Consider the following 22,197-nt stretch of genomic DNA (forward strand, 5'->3'; position numbering starts at 1 on the left):
TGTTGTTTGGGACAGCATTAATGAGTTTTGGTCATGCAGCAGGAAGCAAGCTGTAAAGCTTCCTGAATGAGAAAGTGAAGGAAAGAGGGGGAGTTGCTTCCAGTCATTTTAAATACAGTCTCTCTGTTGTTTCAGTTAATTACCTTTTGAGGAGAAATTCTGAAATGGTTCTCCCAGTGTGTCCCTATCTGTTTTTCTCATCTGATCCTATTCCTTCTTACTTCCCAAGGACTAGTCTTTGAGGTTAGCTAAGATTACAGTTGGGAATATAAATCAGTTAATACTTGAAATTCAGCTTTTGTAGACTATGACCATAAGTCAGTTTGCTTTGAAGGCTCACAGATTCTTGAAGAGTGCCTGTCAGAAGATTAATTGCTGTCATTCACCTTAATTGCTTGTTGTCATTTGAATTTCTTAGTTAGGAGTAGATTATGAAATTTACTAGTCTTTTTGCCTTGTCAACCCTTAGTCTACTGAATATGTGCAGGAAAAACATTTTGGGGATTTGTGGAAGGGGTGACAGAACTCTTCAAAGTGATGACCCTGTGCTTGCTTGAAATGAGAGTTAAGAGGAATGGATTTGGGGGAAGAGAAGCTGAAATCCTGATTTTTCAACAATTTTAAGGGAAAAAGTGATGAAAACTGACATTAATACGTCACAGTAAAGACTCATATAAAGTGTGGGAATTGAGCATGGGTTGGCATAATTAATTTTGTGCCAAATAAACTAAATCAGATCCTTTCTTGAGAATAAAGGTGTACTCCATATATGGTATTATTATCTGAGAAGGCCTCTCTTAGGTCACTGGTGACCTCTAGTACTTTGGAATAAACCTAATGAAGTATTGTTTGGGCAGTTTATAAATCATTTCTGGAGTGCTTGACTTAAAGCTAAGGGCATGTGTAGATACTGATATCCAGCAAGCTGAGCCATTTTCAGTGACAACTTAATGGGTAAAGCTTCTATATTAGTCTCCCTCAATCCTGTCAATAACAATCACTGGGGTTATTTGTTTACAATGTAAGTTTTTAGACCTCTCCCCTTGAGATTCTGGATAGGGAGGTGACATGGTGGTAGAGGGAGGAAGTCCTGGAAATCTATATTGTAAAGGTCTTCCAAAGTGATTCTTAACAGGCAAGCCTGACAGATAGTGTTCTTAGAGGTATAATGTTTAATGACTGCTAACATCCCAGGTAGGTCAATCATTAAAGCGTAAGATTAACTGTAGCACACTAAAGGAGCTTAGAGCCAACTTCTACTCCTTTCTGTCCTCCAGAAATACACATTTAACCCAGAGTATCAAATTCTCAAAGGCCCTCTAGGACAATTCAGTCCCATTTGGGAAGTGTTTTGCTCTCATAGCAGCATGTGTTTATTAAGTCAATCATATATTTATTGATGATCCACTATGTGTTAGGCACTATGCATTAGGGATGCAAAATGCACAAGGTAAACAAAATTCCTGACCTCATAATACTCACATTTTAGTGGGGCAGGGGATAGTTCTATTAGACATCCAAGTTGAGATGTCAAGTAGGCAATGGTCAAGTAGGAATTTGGACTTTATGGGAGATATTAAAGCTGGAGAAATGCAGATGTGGAACTTACTGCATTAGTGATGGTATTAAGAGTCAGAAGACTGGGTGAGATCACCAACAAGCATAATTAAAGCAGAAAAGAAGGCCCCTGACTAGGCTCTAGAATATTCCAGGGCTGGCCTTAGACAAGAGCAGGAATATTTCTTCCATGGTACATATACAGATTAACTTGGTGAATCTCTTATTGTGAAAGTGAGATCATGCTGATCGGACTTACTGTGATATGTACACACATACCCCTTTATACCTAGAAAGCAATTACAGCTTAGGGTCCAGATGAAAGATAATGAGCTAAGTTTCTAATGGTAGGTATGGAGAGAATGGAACAATGTAAGAAATATGAAAACTCAGCAGGATTTGATGTTTTACTAGATGTGGATGATAAAAGAATAAAGAGTAGTCCCAAGGTATTTGGGAGGATGTATGGAATCAGCTTTGGAGCCAGAAGACCTAGGTTCAAAGCTGGTTCCATTTCTTATTAGCTATGTGGTCTTGGAAAAGTAATTTAACCTCTCTGAGCTCTGAAAGTTCTTTAATCTGGAAAAATAAGATTATTATCCTTGTTTTGTAGGCTTAAGGAATAGCAGTAATAATGTATATAAAGTGTTTAGCACAGTGCCTACCTTTGGTAAATTTTTAAATAAATAAAGGCAGCTCATATGATAGTATTTCGCTAGTCTCCCCATCTCCCATCTTTAAGCTTTCATACATGTTATTTCCATTCCCTAGAATTCTCTTTCTATTACTTTACTGCCTCTTCCTCTCCCTACTCCACTTTTTAAAAATATATTCATGTTTTAGATTAAGCCTTCCTTTGACTAGGTTTCCCCCAGCACTGTGAATTTATATTTAATATGTAGTGATAATCATACTATGTTGTATTTGCCAACTAACTGAACTCCTTGAAGGCAGGGTCTGTTTCTTTTCCTTTTTTCCTTTTTTTTTTTTGAGATGGAGTCTCACTCCAAAGCCCATGCTGGAGTGCAGTAGCGTGATCTTGTGTCACTGCAACCTCCACCTCCCAGGTTCCAGCAATTCTACTGTTTCAACCTCCCAAGTAGCTGGGATTACAGGCACCTGCCACCATGCCTGACTAAATTTTGTATTTTTAGCAGAGGTGGGGTTTCATCATGTTGGCCAGGCTGATCTTGAACTCCTGAGCTCAGGTGATCCACCTGCCTCGGCCTCCCAAAGTGCTGGGATTACAGGCCACTATGCCCAGCCTGTTGCCCAGGCTGGAGTACATGGCACGATCACAAATTACTTCAGCCTCTACCTCCTAGGTTCAAGTGATCCTCCTACCTCAGCCTCCCAAGTAGCTGAGACTACAGGCATGTGCTACCCTTCCCTGATAATTCTTTTTAATTTTTCTAGAGATGGAGTCTCACTGTGTTGCCTAGGCTGGTCTCAAACTCCTGGGCTCACGTTGTCCTCCCACCTTGACCTTCATAATATTGGGATTACAGGTGTGTATCACCCCACCTGGCCTCCTAGTGTTCATATATCTGATTGACCTTTCCTGGATCAGATGAACTTCCCTGAACCAATTTCTATAGCCAGAAATTAGATGAGATTTAGCCAGAGAGGCAGTGAAGCCTGAACCCTGAAACCAAGTTGAATTCAAGTCCCTGCTCTGCTACTTACTGTGTAACCTTGATCAAATTATATACTCCCTGTGTCTCAGTTTCCGCAACTTTAAAATGAGAGAATTCATAATACCTATCACGTAGGTCATTTCTTTAAATGAGATAATACATTTAAAGATAATACACTGTTCTGAGTGAACAGAACAGTGTCTGGCACATAGTAAATGATCAATAAATCTTAGCCACCATGATTTTGATAATGATAACAATAGTGGTTATAGTGATGAAGAAGAAACAAGAGTAGCAGCTACAATTTGTTATAGGGGTAGGGCTAGGACAGGGTCATTTAAAGGGATTCTGTTATCAAAAGAAGAGAAAGAAATAAAGGGTTGCAAACATAAATTATAGCTACCAATAGTCCTGTGTATTCACATCCAGTAGTTTGAAAACTGAAGAATATCTTGTAGGTTTGCCAGTAAGGAGATGTTGCTGACTTGTGAGAGCAGTTTGGTAGAGTGTGGAGCATGGAAGGATGATGAATTCTCTTTGTGACTCATCTGCATGTAACTATTTTGATGGATTTTCTGGAATTTAATAGCCTTTGGTTAGTAGCCATTTGCTTTGAGGGCAGAGCTCCAAGATAGTTTGCCATTAAAAAAAAAAATCCTCATGAAGGCTGAAACAGGGTTCAAACAGATCTAATTGTCCTATCATTTGGTACATTGTAGTACCTGATTTCATCTAAATTGCTTCCCCCTAACAATCCTTAGTCCACATTTCTGCTTTCTCTCCTTGTTGAGAATAGATGGCAGATCAACATTCTTGCCTACTCCTGCAAGAGTATCTTGAAGGAATAAAAGGCAATTATGCTTCTGCTGCAGAGGAGCATTTTCCACATGTTATGCTAACAGTTATGAAAAGAGCTAGTTATTGGATTAGTTAGTGAGGTGTGCTTATCAGTCTTCATCAGGTTCTCATTACTGGTAATGTTGCTCAGACCTACATTTTTTCTCTAACTGTGCTTCTGCCTTTTCTGTGTCTAGCTTACTTGTTTACAGAATGCTTTCAGAGAGAAACCATAATTCAGGGTTGACAAAGTTCCGCTAAGCCACCCCAAGATTATCTTGGCTAAGAAGTTTTTACAGAGTACAGTTGTGGGAAACAGCTCTTAAGAGTTTCTGGGTTAATCTAGAATGACTTCCTAAAATAAAAGTTTTAGAAGAATTATTGAAGGAATCTTTTCCTCCTAGCTCTCCCCTCCCAAGTTATAGCACACCACAGACAAATATGACAAATAAAACAAAACTATATAACAGATAAATATGAAGAAAAAATCAGGAACTGAGAACTCTGGCTTCCAATTTTACCATTAATAAAAGCCCATTGCAGTGTTCCAGACTTGCTCTGTGAATAAGCTGCCTCAGCTACGTATTTACAATAGTTCCTTAAAGTTCCTTCCAGAATTTGCTTCCTAAAAATATTGGGTCCACAACTGACCTTCCAGGAATAAATTAGATTTAGATAGTGATTATTAGAATGCTATTTCAAAATAGACAATTAATAAGCATAAGAAAAAGTGTGTAACCTTACTGGTGTTGAAAGCTATAAATTAAAATTGTAATCAAGTAACTTTTTTTTTTTTTTGAGATGGAGTCTTGCTCTGTCACCCAGAATGGAGTGCCATGGCGTGATCTCAGCTCACTGCAACCTCTGCCTCCTGGGTTCAAGAAATTCTTCCTGCTTCAGCCTCTCAAGAAGCTGGGATTACAGGTGCCCACCACCATGCCCTGCTAATTTTTGTATTTTTAGTAGAGACGGGTTTCACCATGTTGGCAAGGCTGATCCCAAACTCCTGACCTCAGGTGATCCACCTGCCTCAGCCTCCCAAAGTGCTGGGATTACAGGTATGAGCCACCACACTTGGCCAAGTAACATTTGTTTAAAATATAGGCCAGGCGCGGTGACTCAAGGCTGTAATCCCAGCACTTTGGGAGGCCGAGGTGGGCGGATCACAAGGTCAAGAGATTGAGCCCATCCTGGCCAACATGGTGAAACCCCGTCTCTACTAAAAATACAAAAATTAGCTGGGCATGGTGGCACATGCCTGTAGTCCCAGCTACTCGGGAGGCTGAGGCAGGAGAATCGCTTGAACCCGGGAGGCGGTGGTTGCAGTGAGCCAAGATCGCACCACTGCACTCCAGCCTGGTGACAGACTGAGACTCTGTCTCAAAAAAAAAAAAAAAAAAAAAAAAAAAAAAAAAATCAATTATAATAGGCAAAGACTTTGAAAAGATAATGCCTAATTTAGCTAAGAATATAGTGAAATGGGCCTTCCCATATTTTACTGTTGAGAATGCAAATTAGTCATTCTTTTCTGAGAAGCAAATGGCCAGATTGACAGAAGTCCCAATTTGACCCAGTATAGCCCCCTATAAAAATGTATCTCTGGGAAACAGTACTAAATATGGGAGGGAGGGGGATTTTATGCACAGAAATTGTTACCATAAGGTATGTTATATGTAGGCAGCTCTATAAACATTTATTCAACAAATACTTGAGTGCCTAGTATGTGGAAGGCTATTAGGCACTATTGAACCAAACAGACTTAGCTCATTTAGCTATTTATAATAGCAGAAATATTGGAAACAGCCTAATATCCAGTATTCTGGCAGCAGTTAAGTAAACTATGATTCATCCATCTAATGGAACACTATGAATCATAGTTTGCTTTACCATTCCCCACCAGCTAGCCATTTAGGGGAGTTTCCTTAAAATAGAGTAAAATATAAGATAGCCATTTAAAAATGAGTTACAAAGATAGTATAATAACTTGTATAAATGCTTACAATAAAATATTACTAAATGAACTAGATACACAATTGTTTATGTCGTATGATTAGAAACCATAAGGGTGTAGCAGATACTCAGGCCCAGGTAAAGAAACAGGGAGAAAGTGAGCAAAGTGTTAACAGTGGTTGTATTTCTGTGATGAGACTAAATATGACTTTTTTTCTAGTTTTCTTTATTTCCCAAATTTTCTTTAATGAGGCCTTGTTACTTGTGTAATTTTTTTCCCCCTTAAATGCTTTGGTAACACACTTATAAAAAGTTTGCATAAAAGTGAAGACTGCTCAGTGGCTGTTTTGTGAACTGAGTGGGAATTTTGTCAGAGAACTTTACCTCGTTCTTCGGACTGATTGCCTACTTCAGCTGTGGTGGAAGTGTGGAATGGTGGATAGAAACCTGCTGGACACCCACCCTTAATATAGTCTGTCTATACATACAGAGCAATGTCAATGCAATACACTGTACCTTGCATATAAGTAATGTAGATGATAAGATGCTTTCTGTTGTTTTTTTTTTTTTAAGAAAACAGTATGGCTTTATTATGTTATCTGAAGACTTGGTATTATGGCTAGCTGTGTGCCAGCTTTCCATCCTTCAGACCTATAAAATCTAAATGAGTTTTTTTTTTTAACTGCATTGTGAAATTAAACAATTCACATAAATTTTTATTGTGGCCGATAGTCAAGGCTCTAGGAAGCTCTGAGATTTAATCTTGAGTTTTCCTTGCCACTTCAACCCAATTTAATTTTTTTTTCTTTTTCTTTTGAAATAGGGTCTCATGCTGTCACCGGGGCTAGAGTACAGTTGTGTGATCTTGGCTCACTGTAATCTCTACCTCCAGATTTCAGGCGATTTTCATGCCTCCACCTCCTGAGTAGCCAGGATTATAGGTGTGCACCACTACACCTAGCTAATTTTTTTTTAATTGTATTTTTAGTAAAGATGGGATTTTGCTATGTTGGCCAGGCTGGTCTCAAGCTCCTACCCTCAAGTGATCTGCCCGCCTCTGCCTCCCAGAGTGCTGAGATTACAGGTGTGAACCACTTTGTCTGCCCTCATTCTAAAAAATTCTTTTGTTTTTTGAGACGGAGTTTCCCTCTCGTCACCCAGGCTGGAGTGCATTGGCGTGATCTCGGCTCACCGCAACCTCCACCTCCTGGGTTCAAGCAATTCTCCTGCCTCAGCCTCCTGAGTAGCTGGGACTACAGGCACGCACCACTACGCCCAGCTAATTTTTGTATTTTTAGTAGAGACGGGGTTTCACCATGTTGACCAAGATGATCTCGATCTCTTGACTTGGTGATCCACTCGCCTCAGCCTCCCACAGTGCTGGGATTATAGGCGTGACTAAAAATTCTTAATCAATTCTTCTTTCCATTTAGTGGAACTCCAATTTTATCTTTTGCTTTCTCATTCTCTTCTGTACCTATCTGTTCACATGAAATTTCTAATTGTATAGACTTTGCAGTGTGCAGAGTCAGATCTCTCATATCCTTTGATGCATGCTGCTTAGTTTTATCTTTATCTACACTTGTATCTGGTCAGTTTGATACTTTTTTTTCTTTTTTGGTCTTCTCAGCTATTAAAAACAGACATGTTTGTAGAAAAGAGCTCTTAACATTTGTTGTGTCTGGGGCTTGTGTGGAGGGTTTTTGTTTTGGTCTAGGTTGGTTTGCTTTTTCTATTTAAAACTTAGATTGTGTGTACACCCACACAGAGACTTCAGTTACCAGGCTGTTCCTTTGCAGAGTGGCGATTAAACAAAACCATGCATCTAGTGATTCTCTCATTTGATTTGAAGACTGATTTCAGAAATGCATGGTTTTCTTCTTTTACCTGGTAGGTTATTACTGAGCAAGCTGAAGAATGGAAGACTCAGCCTACTTATAAAGTACCAAACTGTTAAGGTCACAGAAAATTATTTCTGGAAGGTACATTAGAAGTTGTTCTAGCCCAACTCTTTTATTTTACAGATGGAAAACCTGGGGCCCAAAAGAGGGCCTGGCTTAGCCTAAGCTGTACAATGACATAGTGGTAGAAAATGAACTAGAACTTTTCTGAGTTCCCAGTTCAGCATTCTTTCCACTAAGCTGATGGCTGTCTTCCAAGTGCAGGAGTGAAGGTTGGTGCTTATTACAGGACTCTGCTGGCTGCAGTGGCTCTTCCTGGTGCTGTGAAAAGTACCCTCTTCTTTGCTTAGTCTGATTCCACTTATGGGAAGCAGTGATGGAGTTTGTACATAAGGTTTACAGTAAAGTCTGCTTCTGTGCCAAGTTTCTTAACTTTTTAAAAGTCATCTTCCTTACATTTCTGATTTCCTAGTACATCTCTTATTTATTTCGATGTAAACAAATTCCAAATAATGGAAATTTGTCTCTACTACAGCTTATTCGAGTTTGAAATTTCGGTATATATGCTAATGTTTACAGACTGGTGAGGTCAGGAAAATTGAACTGCTATCATTTCAAAAGTGAAAGCTACTCTGGGACTTCTAAATACTCCTGAATCTTATTACATAGTTATTCTTAAAAATAAGAAAGAAATGTCTCTTTGGACCCGTAACAGAAAAGCCACTGTGATGGCAGGGAGGGGGGTGCTATGAATGGATATGGGCAATTGGGACCAGGTTTTGTTTTGTCTGATTTGGTTTGGTTTTTTTTTTTTGCGATGATCCTGTCTGTGCATGAACCCAGGACCCAAGAGCACACTGCTAATGGGAGCTAGGTTAGTCTAGCTCATCCCAGCAATGTCATAGCCAGGAATAAGCTGCTTGTTCCTGACCAGAAGTAAAGAAGAATTGGCAGAAACAAACAAGCACAGAAAACCACTCAAGATAGAACTTGGACCCAAAATACTTTTCGGCTAAAAATTCAGAACTGGGCTACCTAGGAGGAATGAAAACCCAGAGCTACCAACTTAAGGTCTGGTTCAAGGTTGGCACATGATCAGATTTAAGCTGAGGCAACTTAAAACTGCCTTATAGATACAGGTACTTACTTTTTTTAGTTATAGAAATTGAGCCCCCAAAACATTACAAAGAATCCAATAAAATCTAAGATCATGAAAAAGCAGTCAAGAAAACCCAAGAAATGAGAGAATTTATACCTGAGAAAAAACAATCTGAAGAGAATTTAAAAGTAAGTTAAAATTCTCAATGTATGTACAGAAGAAATTAGATTTTACAGAATCAAGAACAGATAATGAAACAAGAAGATAAAGCTGTAAGAAAGAAGCATTTAGACATCTTGAAGTGAAAAATATTATATTGGAATGTAGAAATACAATATTGAAGTAAAAGAACAGTTAGACTGCACATACTTTTTATAGCTTAAGAGAAAATTAGAGAATTAGGAAATAGAACTGAGAAAATCTTTCAGAATGCAGTTTAGAGAGAGTTGGAAGAAAATGAAAGAGAGAGATGGGCATGAAAAACGACCTGAGGAGCTCTACCATACATCTTCTAGGAGCTGCAAAGGAGAAAAAATAATGAATGAAAAAGTGGCAATAAGAACAACAATAATTGCAGCTAAGAATTTTTTCAGAAATGAATCTGAATCTTCAAAATAGAAAATGCCTACCATGTGTAACACAGGATAAATAAATCCACAACTACATACACGATAATAAAATTGTAGGAAATTAATGATGAAGAGAAAATCTGAAATTCTGACTACAGATATAACAAAAAATTCTGAATAATGGAATGGTAGTCAAATTGGCAGTAGGTCTGACAACAGTAGACACCACAAAATGGACTAATGTCTTCAAAGTGCTGTAGAAAAATAACTGTGAGCTTACAATTTTATACAGTGGTTTATATACAAAGTGTGAGCAAAATAAAGATATCTTCAGATACACAGAGCTAAGTTTTCAACTCACAAACTCTTGATGATAAAAGAACTAAAGGATGTTCTTCAGCAAAGAGAAAAATAAATGCAGAAAGAAGCAGAATACAAAAGCAAAAAATGTTAATATATGAGATAAAGCTAATATGCTTCTAAAGCTAGAATTGAATCTTAGCAATAACAATATGGTATTAAAGCTGTAAGTGTATACTAAAGCCCTTGTTTTGAGAAGAGAAGATACAGATTAATTTTATGGACTTTTAAATAAAAAAATTAAGTATGTTAAATATAAGGGTATCTAGTACAGTAATAGAAATATAGAAAAAGAAGGTGCAACTCCTCAATCAGTAGCAGAAAGAGAAAAGATAGGTAATTTTTTAAATACTTTCACTCCATTCAATAGAGGGCAGGAAAGAAGATAAGAAGCAAAGCGGCCGGGCGCGGTGGCTCACGCCTATAATCCCAGCACTTTGGGAGGCCTAAGCGGGCGGTTCACGAGGTCAAGAGATCGAGACTGTCCTGGCCAACATGGTGAAACCCCGTCTCTACTAAAAATACAAAAAATAGCCGGGCATGGTGGCACGTGCCTGTGGTCCCAGCTACTCGGGGGGCTGAGGTGGAAGAATCGCTTGAATCCAGGAGGCAGAGGTTGCAGTGAACCAAGATTGCACCATTGCACTCCAGCCTGGCGATAGAGCAAGACTCCATCTCAAAAAAAAAAAAAAAGAAGCAAAGGAAAAACATGGAAGTAGGAAATACAAAATAAAATATGTAAGTAATCATAATATAAATTAATCTATAAAGCCAGAGAGATACTCAGATTATCTTTCCATATGCTGTTTTCAAAATAACACTGAAAGACCAAAAATAAAAATATAGGAAAATTTTTCTCTTGGTTACCACCAAGTGAAAGCTGGCAACATGAACATCATTTGAAACATGAACATGTTTTTGCTTAAAATCATCAAATCACAGAAATATACATCTTATTAGTAGGGAACAATCCATGGAGATGATATACAATTACTCTGGATACTGAAAATATATAAAACAAAAACAGAATTCTCTCTCTCTCTCTCTCTTTCTCTCTCGTCCTTAAAAAAAAAGAAAAAGAAAAAACTGGCAGAATTAACAAGAAATAGCATATCCACAGTCAGTGCTGCAGGTTTTAACACACCTCTCTTAGAAACCAATATATCAGACAAAAATACTCAAGAACATAAAGGATTTGAACAACATAATTAACCAGCCTAATCTAACAAATATATAGCACACGTAGGACATGTGTATTGTGACCATGCTAAATCAAAAATCAGTATTCACTCATTCATTCAAGAAATATTTATTTGTGCAATATTTGCCAGATATTATTCGAGGCTCTTGGAATCCTTTAGTCAACAATATAGATAAAGATGAAAGGAGTAAGATGAAAAGGCAGACAATAAACAATAAGATGGGAGTAAGATGGAAAGACAGACAGTAAACAGTAAACATAATAAAGTATATGATTTGTTAGACACTGATGCAGTTTAGAGAAAAAAACTAGAAAGGAGAATTGCTTTAAAGAGGATTGGGTAGAGAAAGTATAGGTTGTAATATAAACAGTGGGTCTGAGTAAATCTTATTGACAGGTTGAGATTTGAAGAAGCTACAGGAGTTAATTACAGAGATATCTGAAGGAAGAACATTTCTTCACATGTACTGTAGTGAGGTCCTCTAGCAGAGGGTACAGCTACAGCAAAGGCCATATGGTGGGAGTACTGGCACATGAAAGAAATGACAGGTGAGAGTAGCAGGAAAGAAAATCGGATAATCTGAATATAGAGCATCATAGGCCTTTGTCACTTACTATGCACAAAATGAGGAGCCATTGAAGGATTTTGAGTAGAGGAGTGATGTGATCAGACTTAAGTTTTAAAAGAATCATTCAAGCTGTTGTATTGAGATTAGACTTGAGACAAAGGTAGTAGCTGAGAGGCTATTACAGTAATCCAGGCAAGAAATGATGATGGGGCTTGGATCACATGGTAGCAATAGAAATGTTGAAAGCTGGTAAGATTCTGGGTATATCTGAAGGTAGAGCCAACATTTCCTTGAGGGGCTGGTGGGATGTGACAGAAAGTATGAGGAATTTTAGATGATTACAGAGTTTTTCGCCAAAGCAACTGGAAGGATAGAGTTGCTGTCAACTGATATGGGAGAGGCTACAAATGAAGCAGGTTGGGGAAGAAACTAGGAAGCCAATCTTATTTATTTATTTTTTATTTCCACAGGTTTTTGGGGAACAGGTAATCTTTGGTTATATGAATAAGTTCTTTAGTAGTGATTTCTGAGATTTTGTGTACCCATCATCTGAGCAGTGTACACTGTACCTAATGTACCTTTTATCCCTTACTCTCCTCCCACCTTTTCCCCCAAGTCCCCAAAATCCATTGTATCTTTTTTTTTTTTGAGACAGTCTTGCTCTGTCGCCAGGCCCCAGGCTGGAGTGCAATGGTGCAATCTTGGCTCACTGCAACCTCTGCCTCCCAGGTTTAAGCAATTCTCCTGCCTCAGCCTCCCAAGTAGCTGGGACTACAGGCGTGCACCACCACACCCAGCTAATTTTTGTATTTTTTAGTAGAGACGGGGTTTCACCATGTTGGCCAGGATGGTCTCCATCTCTTGACCTCATGATCCACCCGCCTCAGCGTCCCAAAGTGCTGGGATTACAGGCATGAGCCACCGCGCCCGGCCCATTGTATCATTCTTATGCCTTTGCATCCTCATGGCTTAGCTCCCTCTTATGAGTGAGAACATAGAATGTTTGGTTTTCAATTCCTGAGTTACTTCACTTAGAATAATGGTCTCCAGTTCCATCCAGGTCACTGCAAATGCCATTATTTCATTCCTTTTTATGGCTGAGTAGTATCGCATGAGGTGTGTATGTGTGTGTGTGTGTGTGTATATATTCATTACACAATTTCTTTATCCACTCATTGATTGATGGGCATTTGGGCTGGTTTCAAATTTTTGCAGTTGCAGATTGTGCTGCTATAATCATGCATGTGCAAGTATTTTTTTTTTTTTTTTGGTATAATGACTTCTTAGGAATACAATTTTATTTTTTTATTTTTTGCATGGCGTCTCACTCTGTCACCCAGGTTGGAGTACAGTGGCACGATCTTGGCTCACTGCAAACTCCACCTCCTGGGTTCAAACAATTATCTTTCCTCAGCCTCCCAAATAGCTGGAATTATAGGCACCCGCCACCACACCTGGCTAATTTTTGTATTTTTAGTAGAGTCAGGGTTTCACCATGTTGGCCAGGCTGGTCTAGAACTCCTGACCTCAAGTGATTTGCCCACCTTGGCCTCCCAAAGTGCTGAAATTACAGGTGTGAGCCACTGCACCTGGCCGGAATCTAATTTTAGATATGTTGGTTTGAGATATCTATTAGATATCCAACTGGAAATTTTGGCAGTTTGGTTATATGGATCTGCCAAAATGCTGTGGAGCATTTAGATGATATTTAAAGCAATGAGACTGTATCAGATAACAGAAAGACAATATAGAAAAGGGAAGAGGGCTCAAGAAGTATCTGGTGTCCTTTCCAGTGTGAGTGAAAAAAAAAAAAAAACATGAAGAAAGAGGTAGTTATCAACAATGTTAAATGTTGCTGATAGGTCATGTAAGAGGAAGACTAAGAACTGACCATTGGCCGGGCCCCATGACTCACGCCTGTAATCCCAGCACTTTGGGAGGCCGAGGCAGGCGGATCACAAGGTCAAGAGATCTAGACCATCCTGGCCAGCATGGTGAAACCCCGTCTCTACTAAAATACAAAATTTAGCTGGGTGTGGTGGCGCGCACCTGTAGTCCCAGCTACTGAGGAGGCTGAGGCAGAAGAATTGCTTGAACCTGGGAGGCAGAGGTTGCAGTGAGCCAAGATTGAGCCACTGCACTCCAGCCTGGCGACAGAGTGAGACACTGTCTCAAAAAAAAAGAAAAAAAAAAAACAGAACTGACCATTGATTTTTATAACATTATGACCTTGATAAGAGTGGTTTTGTTGGAATAGTGGGACAGAAAGCCTGATTGAAGTAATTTTAAGAGCCACATTGAGAAGAGAGGAATTGGAAACATTGAGAAAGTTAATTTTTTTTAGAGATAAGTTTTTCATGAAGGGGCTGGCAAGGAAATGGAGTGGCAGCTTTTGGGGAGATAGAGTTAAGAAAAGGGTGGGTGTTTTTGTTTTTTGTTTTTGTTTTTGTTTTTGTTTTTTTGAGATGGAGTTTCACTCTTGTCACCCAGGCTGGAGTACAATGGTGTGATCTCGGCTCACTGCAGCCTCCCAGGTTCAAGTGATTCTTCTGCTTTAGCCTCCCGAGTAGCTAGGATTACAGGTTCTCACCACCATATCTGGCTAATTTTTTGTGTTTTTAGCAGAGACAGACTTTTGCCATGTTGACCAGGCTGGTCTCAAATTCCTGGCCTCAGGTGATCCTCCTTCCCTGGCCTCCCAAAGTGCTGGAATTACAGGCATGAGCCACCACACCTGGCTGGAAAAGGGTTTTTTTTTAAGCTGCATGTTTGCTCATGAGAATTATCCCAGTGGAGAACAACAACAAAAAGATGATGAAGGAAGAATGGAGAACTGCTCTAATGAGGTCCTCCAGTAGGGTCTAGGGCACAAGTTGAAGGATTTGGCTTGAAATAGAAGCATGTTAGGTTCATCAGTGGTAACAGGTGAGAAGATGGTAAATGGTGGTTAAATGTGGTGATAGTCTGTGGAAGTTCTTTTCTGATTGCTTCGGTTTTCTTAGTGAAATAGAAAGCGAGACCAGCAGCCAAGGAAAAACATGAGGGAGGGAAGTGTTGGGTGTTTGATTTAAAAGGGAAAGTGGTGAAGTATTTATCTAGGAAAGTAAATAGACAAGGGAAGTATCTGTGTGTACATTAGAGTCCACTAATGGTTCAAAATAATGAATTTAAATTGAGACCAAGGAGCATGGTTGTATTTTCTTTCCAGCCACATTTAGTTGCAAAGGTGCATGTGTGGAGTAGGCAGAAAATTGGATTTAAACAAGGTTATAGTTTTGCCAAGCACTATGAAGACAGAGAGGGAAAGTGATGATGATAATGATAACTCATGGAATGTAAGCTAAAGAGGAGAGTGAAGGGACATCAAGAGCATGAGTGACCATGGAGATTCCGTGAGGTTGAAGGATAGTTCCAGGTCACCCTAGTAGAAAGAATAAGCTGGAAAGATAGGATGTAGAGATATAGAATTGAGATTATGGAGGGGTTATAGTTTTTTGCAATGTCAACAGAAAGCTGGAGAAGAAAAGAAGACTTTTGAAAAGCATAAGCTTCCTTGTAGATACTGCATGGATAAGGAGGTAATTATAATGAGAATTACAAAATACTTAGAGCTGAACAACAGTGAAATTACTTCACATTTGATCTTGTAGAGTGGCTACAGAGAGAAAGCTATAACCTTAAATAAATGTTTAAGGTTAAAAAATTAGAAAGAACGAAAATAAATGAGCTAAGCTTTCAACTCAAGAAGCTGAAAACAGAGTAAGTCCAAATTAAGTAAAATAAAGATAAAAGTAGAAATTAATGAATAGAAAACAGAATAGCAGTAGAAATCAGTGTTAATACCAGAAGCTATTCTTTGAAAAGATACAAAATTCAATAAGCCTTTTTATCTTCCAGTGTCCACCTTGGCTACAGTGTTCTGAGGACTTCTCAAAGGGATCTTACATGCTCGTCTGGGGCCTGGGATGCAAACAAAAACAGACCAGAGGCAGTCATTTGGCCAACAGTAGGGAGAGGGAAATGTCTTCAATGTCCCTTAAAGCAACACATAACGACAGTTGAGCTGCATGCATAACCAGGGAATCTTGCTTTTTCCAGCCACTGCACCCTGAGCCTCATCAGGGAGGTGAAAATGCAGAAAACCTTTGACAAGCTGATCTAGAGAAAAACTATAGGTGTAAACAAATAGTATTAGGAAGGAAAATAGAGACAAAATTAAGAAAAACATATTTAAAATATAAGACATTATTTTGAGCAACTTTATAACAAGCTTGAAAATTTAAGTAGACACTCTTCTGGGAAAACATAAAATACCAAATGTCTTAGGAAGAAATGGCAAAACAGAGGAGTCCAATAAACTTTAAAGAAATTTAATCATACTTAACCACCACCTCCCCAACCTCCTGCCAAAGACATCAAGCCTAGAGTAATTTGGGGGATGAATTTTATCAAGCTGTCAAGGAACAGGTATAATACTTGTCTTATATAAACTGTTTCAGAGAATAAAAAGAGGGAAGCCAGAATCTACACTAGATTGTCTTGGCTCCAACTTGTTTAGTAACAACAAAAAGAGGCTAAAAACTAGGGTAAGAAAGACAAAAATAAAGTCTGAATACTTCCCACAAACAGCACTAGAAAGACATTTGATTATACCTAGTGGCATAGGTTTTAAGGATTGGAACTTTGACTTTGTGCTCATCCTTCTGTGTGGACCTGCTTTCTTCTTTGATTCCAGTTGTTTTGATTCCAGTTGTAATCATGGGTTTTGGACACTCTTGGTCTGTATTATGACCAACAGCATGTATTTGTAAGATAGCTAGGTCACCAACAGTCTATGGCATAGAAAAAAATTTTGGTTTGTTTTAATGTGATGCTAAGTTATGTAGAGATTGAATCTGTGACTTTAGTAGCACACTGTTATTACCACCCAAATTGACCAGCCTAGTTACTGACATCATATGCAGCATCATACAAATGGCTTAGAACCATACCTGGGATACTCAGCTATTGGCTCTTACATATCCTTTGTGTTCAAAGAGAACAATTTGTGGTTGTTGTCATCCTGGAGCTTAGTTGTTTACTGTATTGCATGCTAAGCAGTAGACTCTAAGAATCTAATTAATTTGATTCTCACATTGGTCCTGTTTGCCACAAACATTGTCATGCCTCATGAACCTCACAAGTTGTATTTCTTAGAGCAGTGCATATGTAGTTCTTGTACTCTGCAACAGTGTTTGCCTCAGCATAATTGTGTTTATGTGGAATTGCATTGGCATTGCAATGTGAGAATGGCAGAGTTGACAGGACCATTAACGTGTGTACCCTGGGAAACATTAACATGTTTCCCCCATCCCCATAGCTGGCTGAAGGAACTTTATTTCTGAATTATTATATGGGGATTGAAAGGTTTTTTTTCATATATATGCACAAATTGTTTTTTACCTGCCATGAGCAAAAATAATCTGGCCAAAAAATAATGATTTTTCAAATGTATACATATATTTGAAATCGTAGGCATAGGGAGAAACTTTTATGTCATATTCAGAGCTACAGCCATATTTTTTAGCTAGAACCAAAGCTTAAACCTCTCCTGACAGAGCCCTAATGAAGGGGACAAGGTGATCTTCAGCGGAAATGTGAAAGGCATAAAAAGGATTAGTTAGATATGTGGAGGATTTAGTTGCCACCAAAGAAAATAGTTGAGAATAAAGGAAATGAGAGGATAAACCTAGTAGTACAATGGCATCTTTCATCTCCAACTATTTTAAAGTATTTTTACCTGAGATAAAGTGTATATAGATGGCAAATAGACAACTAACAGATGAACAAACATTGACACTGTATATGTCAGAAGTATCTGGAAAGCAAAAAGGGTGCATGCCAGTTCATTGTTGACTAGGAAGAGTCTTTCCTATACTCTTCCAGGATCTCTGATATTATTTAAAAAAAAGAAGTTGGGAGGTAGTATTTTTAGTAAACCCAGATGAACAGAGCAGCCTTTATTTCTGGATCAACTGTAAATTCACAACTATGAAGACTAGTTGAAGTATTTAAATTTCTAGATGAATCATAAATAGATTGCTTTTCTTAGGGCCTTTTCCTTAAAACTCTGCAGTTAACTAAAATTGGGAAATAATTATTTTTTCTTAGCACCTGATGGACCATTCAGCCTCATTTATAGGCTTTAAAGAAAACTAACAAGATATTTTTAAAAATCAAGTTGATGACAATTTAAAAACTTATGCTGGCATGGTGGCTCACGCCTGTAATCCCAGCACTTTGGGAGGCTGAAGTGGGCAGATTACAAGGTCAGGAGTTCAAGACCAGTCTAGCCAATATAGTGAAACCCCATCTCTCCTAAAAATACAAAAATTAGCCGGACATGGTGGCATGTGCCTGTAGTCCCAGCTACTCGGGAGGCTAAAGCAGGAGAATCACTTGAACTTAGAGGTGGAGGTTGTGGTGAGCTGTGATAGCACTACTGCACTCCAGCCTGGGCAACAGAGCGAAACTTTGTCTCCATAGACTTTCTGAACCTTCTTAAAGTTATAGGTGACATTTTCAAGAAACTCATTGTTATCAAACATGTGAGCTTAAATTTAAGTATGTTGCTACCAGGTGGTAATATGTTTGCCTGGCATACAGATTAGAAGCACAACTTAACTATCACAGATTCTTTGAGAGCTAAATGGACTTATTTATTTTAAAAGTTATTCTGAAATTAATTCCGTACTTTTCTCCCTAAATTTTTAAAACACCTATCATGACATTAAATTTCTGTACAACTGTACATATTTAAATTGTAATATCTGAAGAATTTGAGGAAACTATCTCTCCAGTTCTCCCTAACTCTTAACTATAGTCTTAACAAAAATTTCAGATAAATCATATGCTTTAAAGCTACCTATTCAGTGTTTAACTAACACCATATAGAGCCCTTTTGCTACTTTTAAGCTAATCAAAAAATATGTAATATACCCTTTCAGTGCTTCTAATCAGTCCGGCACTTTTTTTTTTTCTCATCAAGGTGCTATGAGCATTTGGCAGGGTAATTCTTCACTATGTGGGTCTGTTTCCAGCATAGAAAGCATTCAGCATCCCTGATCCTGGCGTTTGAAATGCCAATAGCACCTTCCAATCATTGTGACAACCAGTGTGCCCACATATTTTCAAAAGCTCTTGTGATAAGTGTTGCCCCTTCCGCTCCCCATGAAAAACCTCTGCCCCTTCTGCCTTTATTGATGTTTCTAGCCTATGTGTGAAGGCTAGAAAGTGTGAAAAAAAAGTGTGAAGGGGGAAAAGCTATGTTGTTTACGTTTAAAAGAGGTAGGTTTCACTTCTGTTTTCCTTTGTAAGCCATTGCTAAACTTAAATTTAATTGCAAAGTACTAAACTCCTGAACCAATTCTAGGACAGGTTTGCAGAATGATTTTCTTTCTTTTTTTTTTTTATCCAGATCACGGGAGAAAGATTTAACCTTAAGAATGATTTTCTTAAAGGGCTTTTATAATCTCTTACCCTTAAATGAGTTTCTGAGACTTAAACATTCATAACCCTAGGGCATGATTATTTAAATATATGAGAGCAAGATTGGGAACATTTTGTTGGCTAGTAAAGTTACTGTGAGCTCCATGCTGTGCAACTTGTAGATCCTGTCTTGCTTTGCCTCTCTGTTACTGCCTTGTATTTCAAAATAGCACCATTTCCTCCCCCTACTCCCAGCAACTCACTAGAGTATGCATAAGCTGCTAGTGGATATATTTTGTTGGTCTGATTTTAGCTTTTATTACTTGTTCACAAAAAACACGTGTCAAAGGTCTTTTATTACTCTGAAAGAATTACATGACATTTTTTTGTTCTGCATTTCTTTACATGTGGAATGAAGGCTGACTATTCTAAAATGATTCATTTCAAAGGAGAAGTGATGGTAAGTGATTCATTTTGTGGTAAAGTCCCTAATATGTCTCCCTTACTCAGGAACATCTATGCAGGAGTCAACATTAAATGTGAGTTATCATTATTTATCTTTTACATCCCCCACAGACGGGGAGGATTGTCACATGACATAAACGGGATTGAGGTGAAAAAATCAGAAGAAAGAAGAAGTGACAAAGGACCTCCTATTTCCTTTGGAACTTCTTATTTATATCTCTTGCCCCTGAGTAATATTTGTGACCCTTCTAAGTACCCAGTAGTAAAACATCACTATAAAAGCATAGAATAGTAAATGAAGCTGTTATGAATTCTTGAGTGTCTTCTGACTTGGCTGTGTGCTATTGATGATCTCCTTTAAAAACAAATTGTTTAGTATCAGATCAGAAATTATATAAAATTATATGGAAGAGTAGGGCTTGATATTAATATTAACAGTATGGAGATCTTTGTCATGATACAAATTTCGAGATTTCCTGTAATCTCTTTGTTTGAAAACATGAATCGTGTCTTACTTTGTATATCCCTATCCCTAAATAGTACCTTGCATAGAATATGAACTTAATAGTTGTTAGTTGATGGAAGAAAAGTATCAGTTGAAAATAAAAATAAAAATATTTTCTTTGCATCTTATATTCATAAATAGGACTGAAAATGACTGCCCCATTCCAAAAGGAGGAACAGAGATCTTAAACTATACTTCTTAACTGGTAATACTTGACTCATCACCTTCTTACCTAAATCTGAACTAAAATACTGTATATTGTACGTACTCAGAAGTTTATAAACCTACTAAAAAATTGATTTGAGGAAGAGGCAGAGACATTTTTGAAAAACTAGGTAATGTGTACCTAACTACTGATCTCCTTTGGGCCTTGAAGGATCTTGTGGTTTTGTTACCAGAAAAAGTTTGATCTGGACCCCAAGAAAGGGTTCTTAGATCTCACGCAAGAGAATTCAGAGCAAGTCCATAAAGTAAAGTGATGAAAGCAAGTTTATTTAGGAAGTGAAGGAATAAAAGAATGACTACTCCATAGACAGAGCAGCCCCAAGGACTGCTGGTTTTATGGTTATTTCTTGATTATATGGTAAACAAGGGGTGGATTATTCATGAGTTTTCCAGGAAAGGGGTGGGCAATTCCCCCCCCTACAACTGAGGGTTTCTCCCCTTTTTAGGTCATATTGGGTAACTTCCTGATGTTGCCATGACATTTGTAAACCACCATGTCACTGGTGGGAGTGTCTCTTAGCATGCTATGTATTATAATTAGTGTATAATGAGTCATGAGGACAACCAGAGGTCACTCTCATCGCCATCTTGGTTTTAACGGAGATCAGTAGTTAGGTAGACATTACCTAGTCTTTCAAAAATGTCTCTGCCTCTTTCTCAAATCAGTTTTTTGCTAGGTTAGTTTATAAACTGAGTTGGTACAATATACAGTATTTGGGTTTTGGCTGGCTTCTTTATCACAGCCTCTTTTATCAGCAAGGTCTTTGTGTCCTGTATCTTGTACTGACCTCCTATCTCATCCTGTGACTGAGAATGCCTTAACCTATTGGGAGTGCAGCCCAGTAGGTCTTAGCCTTACTTACCCAGGCCCTATTCAAGATGGAGTCCCTCTGGTTCAAACACCTTTGACAAAAACATACCTATACCTTAGTTGACTCTGTGTAAATGCATTCCAACATTTGCTATTCTGTTGATTCACTTTTTATTGATCTGTTGTGGCCACTAAATTGATTCATAACCTACTAATGAGTCTCATCTTGCAATCATTGTACCTTCAGCCCAAGTGACTGGCTGCTTCCATTAGCAAACCCAATTATTTGGTGAACATATAATCTTAGAGTCCTCTGTAACTAGAGACTATCTTTCAAAGTTCTCAAGAATTCAAAAAAAAAGTCACTTATTTGTCCCCCTTTCTCACTATAGTGAGATGAAAAAACTGTTGTTGTTTTTTTCCTTTGGCTTGGATGTATGCTAAGCACAAAAAACTTTTTTTTTTAAAAGAATGTTAAATGTACAGAAATATTTCAAGAATAGGTTAAAGAATTACTGTATACCCTTTACCTAGAGACCACATTCACATTTTTACCAGTTGTCCTAATAAAGTCCAGTGGAGCAGAAAGATCCAATCCAGGATCGGTATTTATACCCAATTTTTGTGTGTCTCTAGTTAGACTTGCCTTGACTTATATGACCTTGGTTTTGTTTTTGTTGTTGTTGTTGTTGTTTGGTTTTTTTTTTTTTTTTTGAGATACGGTCTTGTTGCCCAGGCTGAAATGCAGTGGTATGATCTTAGCTCACTGCATCCTCTGGCTCTTGGGCTCTGAGGATTCTTCCACCTTGGCATCTTGAGTCTCTGGGACTACAGGTAGGCATCACCATGCCTGGCTAATTTTTGGTGTGTTTTGGTTTGGTTTGGTTTGGTTTTGGTAGAGTTGGGGTTTTGTGACATTGCCCAGGCTAATATTAAACCCCTGGGCTCAAGCGATTCACCCTCCTTAGCCTCCCAAAGTACTGAGATTACAGGCATGAGCCACCACGCCTGGTCAACCTTGATATTTTTTAAGATAGCTGGCCA

The 22,197-nt window shown here is 38.3% G+C and overlaps 1 protein-coding gene and 1 pseudogene across 8 annotated transcripts in view; one reads left to right on the forward strand and one right to left on the reverse strand.

The window, feature by feature from the left end:
* The window catches only part of PPP1R12B (protein phosphatase 1 regulatory subunit 12B), a 250,173-nt gene that overhangs the window by 174,839 nt on the left and 53,137 nt on the right, over positions 1–22,197 (forward strand). For 4 of the 8 annotated variants that reach the window (XM_012459462.3, XM_012459460.3, XM_012459465.3 and 1 more), the window contains one exon: positions 19,566–19,607. The exons of the other annotated variants lie outside the window; for them this stretch is intronic. In XM_012459462.3, the coding sequence (XP_012314885.1) occupies positions 19,566–19,607 (42 nt within the window). The remainder of the gene's footprint in view (positions 1–19,565; positions 19,608–22,197) is intronic. 8 annotated transcript variants of the gene reach the window in all.
* LOC135268251 (small nucleolar RNA SNORA70) lies at positions 15,699–15,818 on the reverse strand (annotated as a pseudogene).

This window comes from Aotus nancymaae, unplaced genomic scaffold (genome assembly GCF_030222135.1).
Source record: "Aotus nancymaae isolate 86718 unplaced genomic scaffold, 86718_ANA_hifiasm-v0.15.2.pri h1tg000039l, whole genome shotgun sequence".
NCBI lineage: Eukaryota > Metazoa > Chordata > Mammalia > Primates > Aotidae > Aotus > Aotus nancymaae.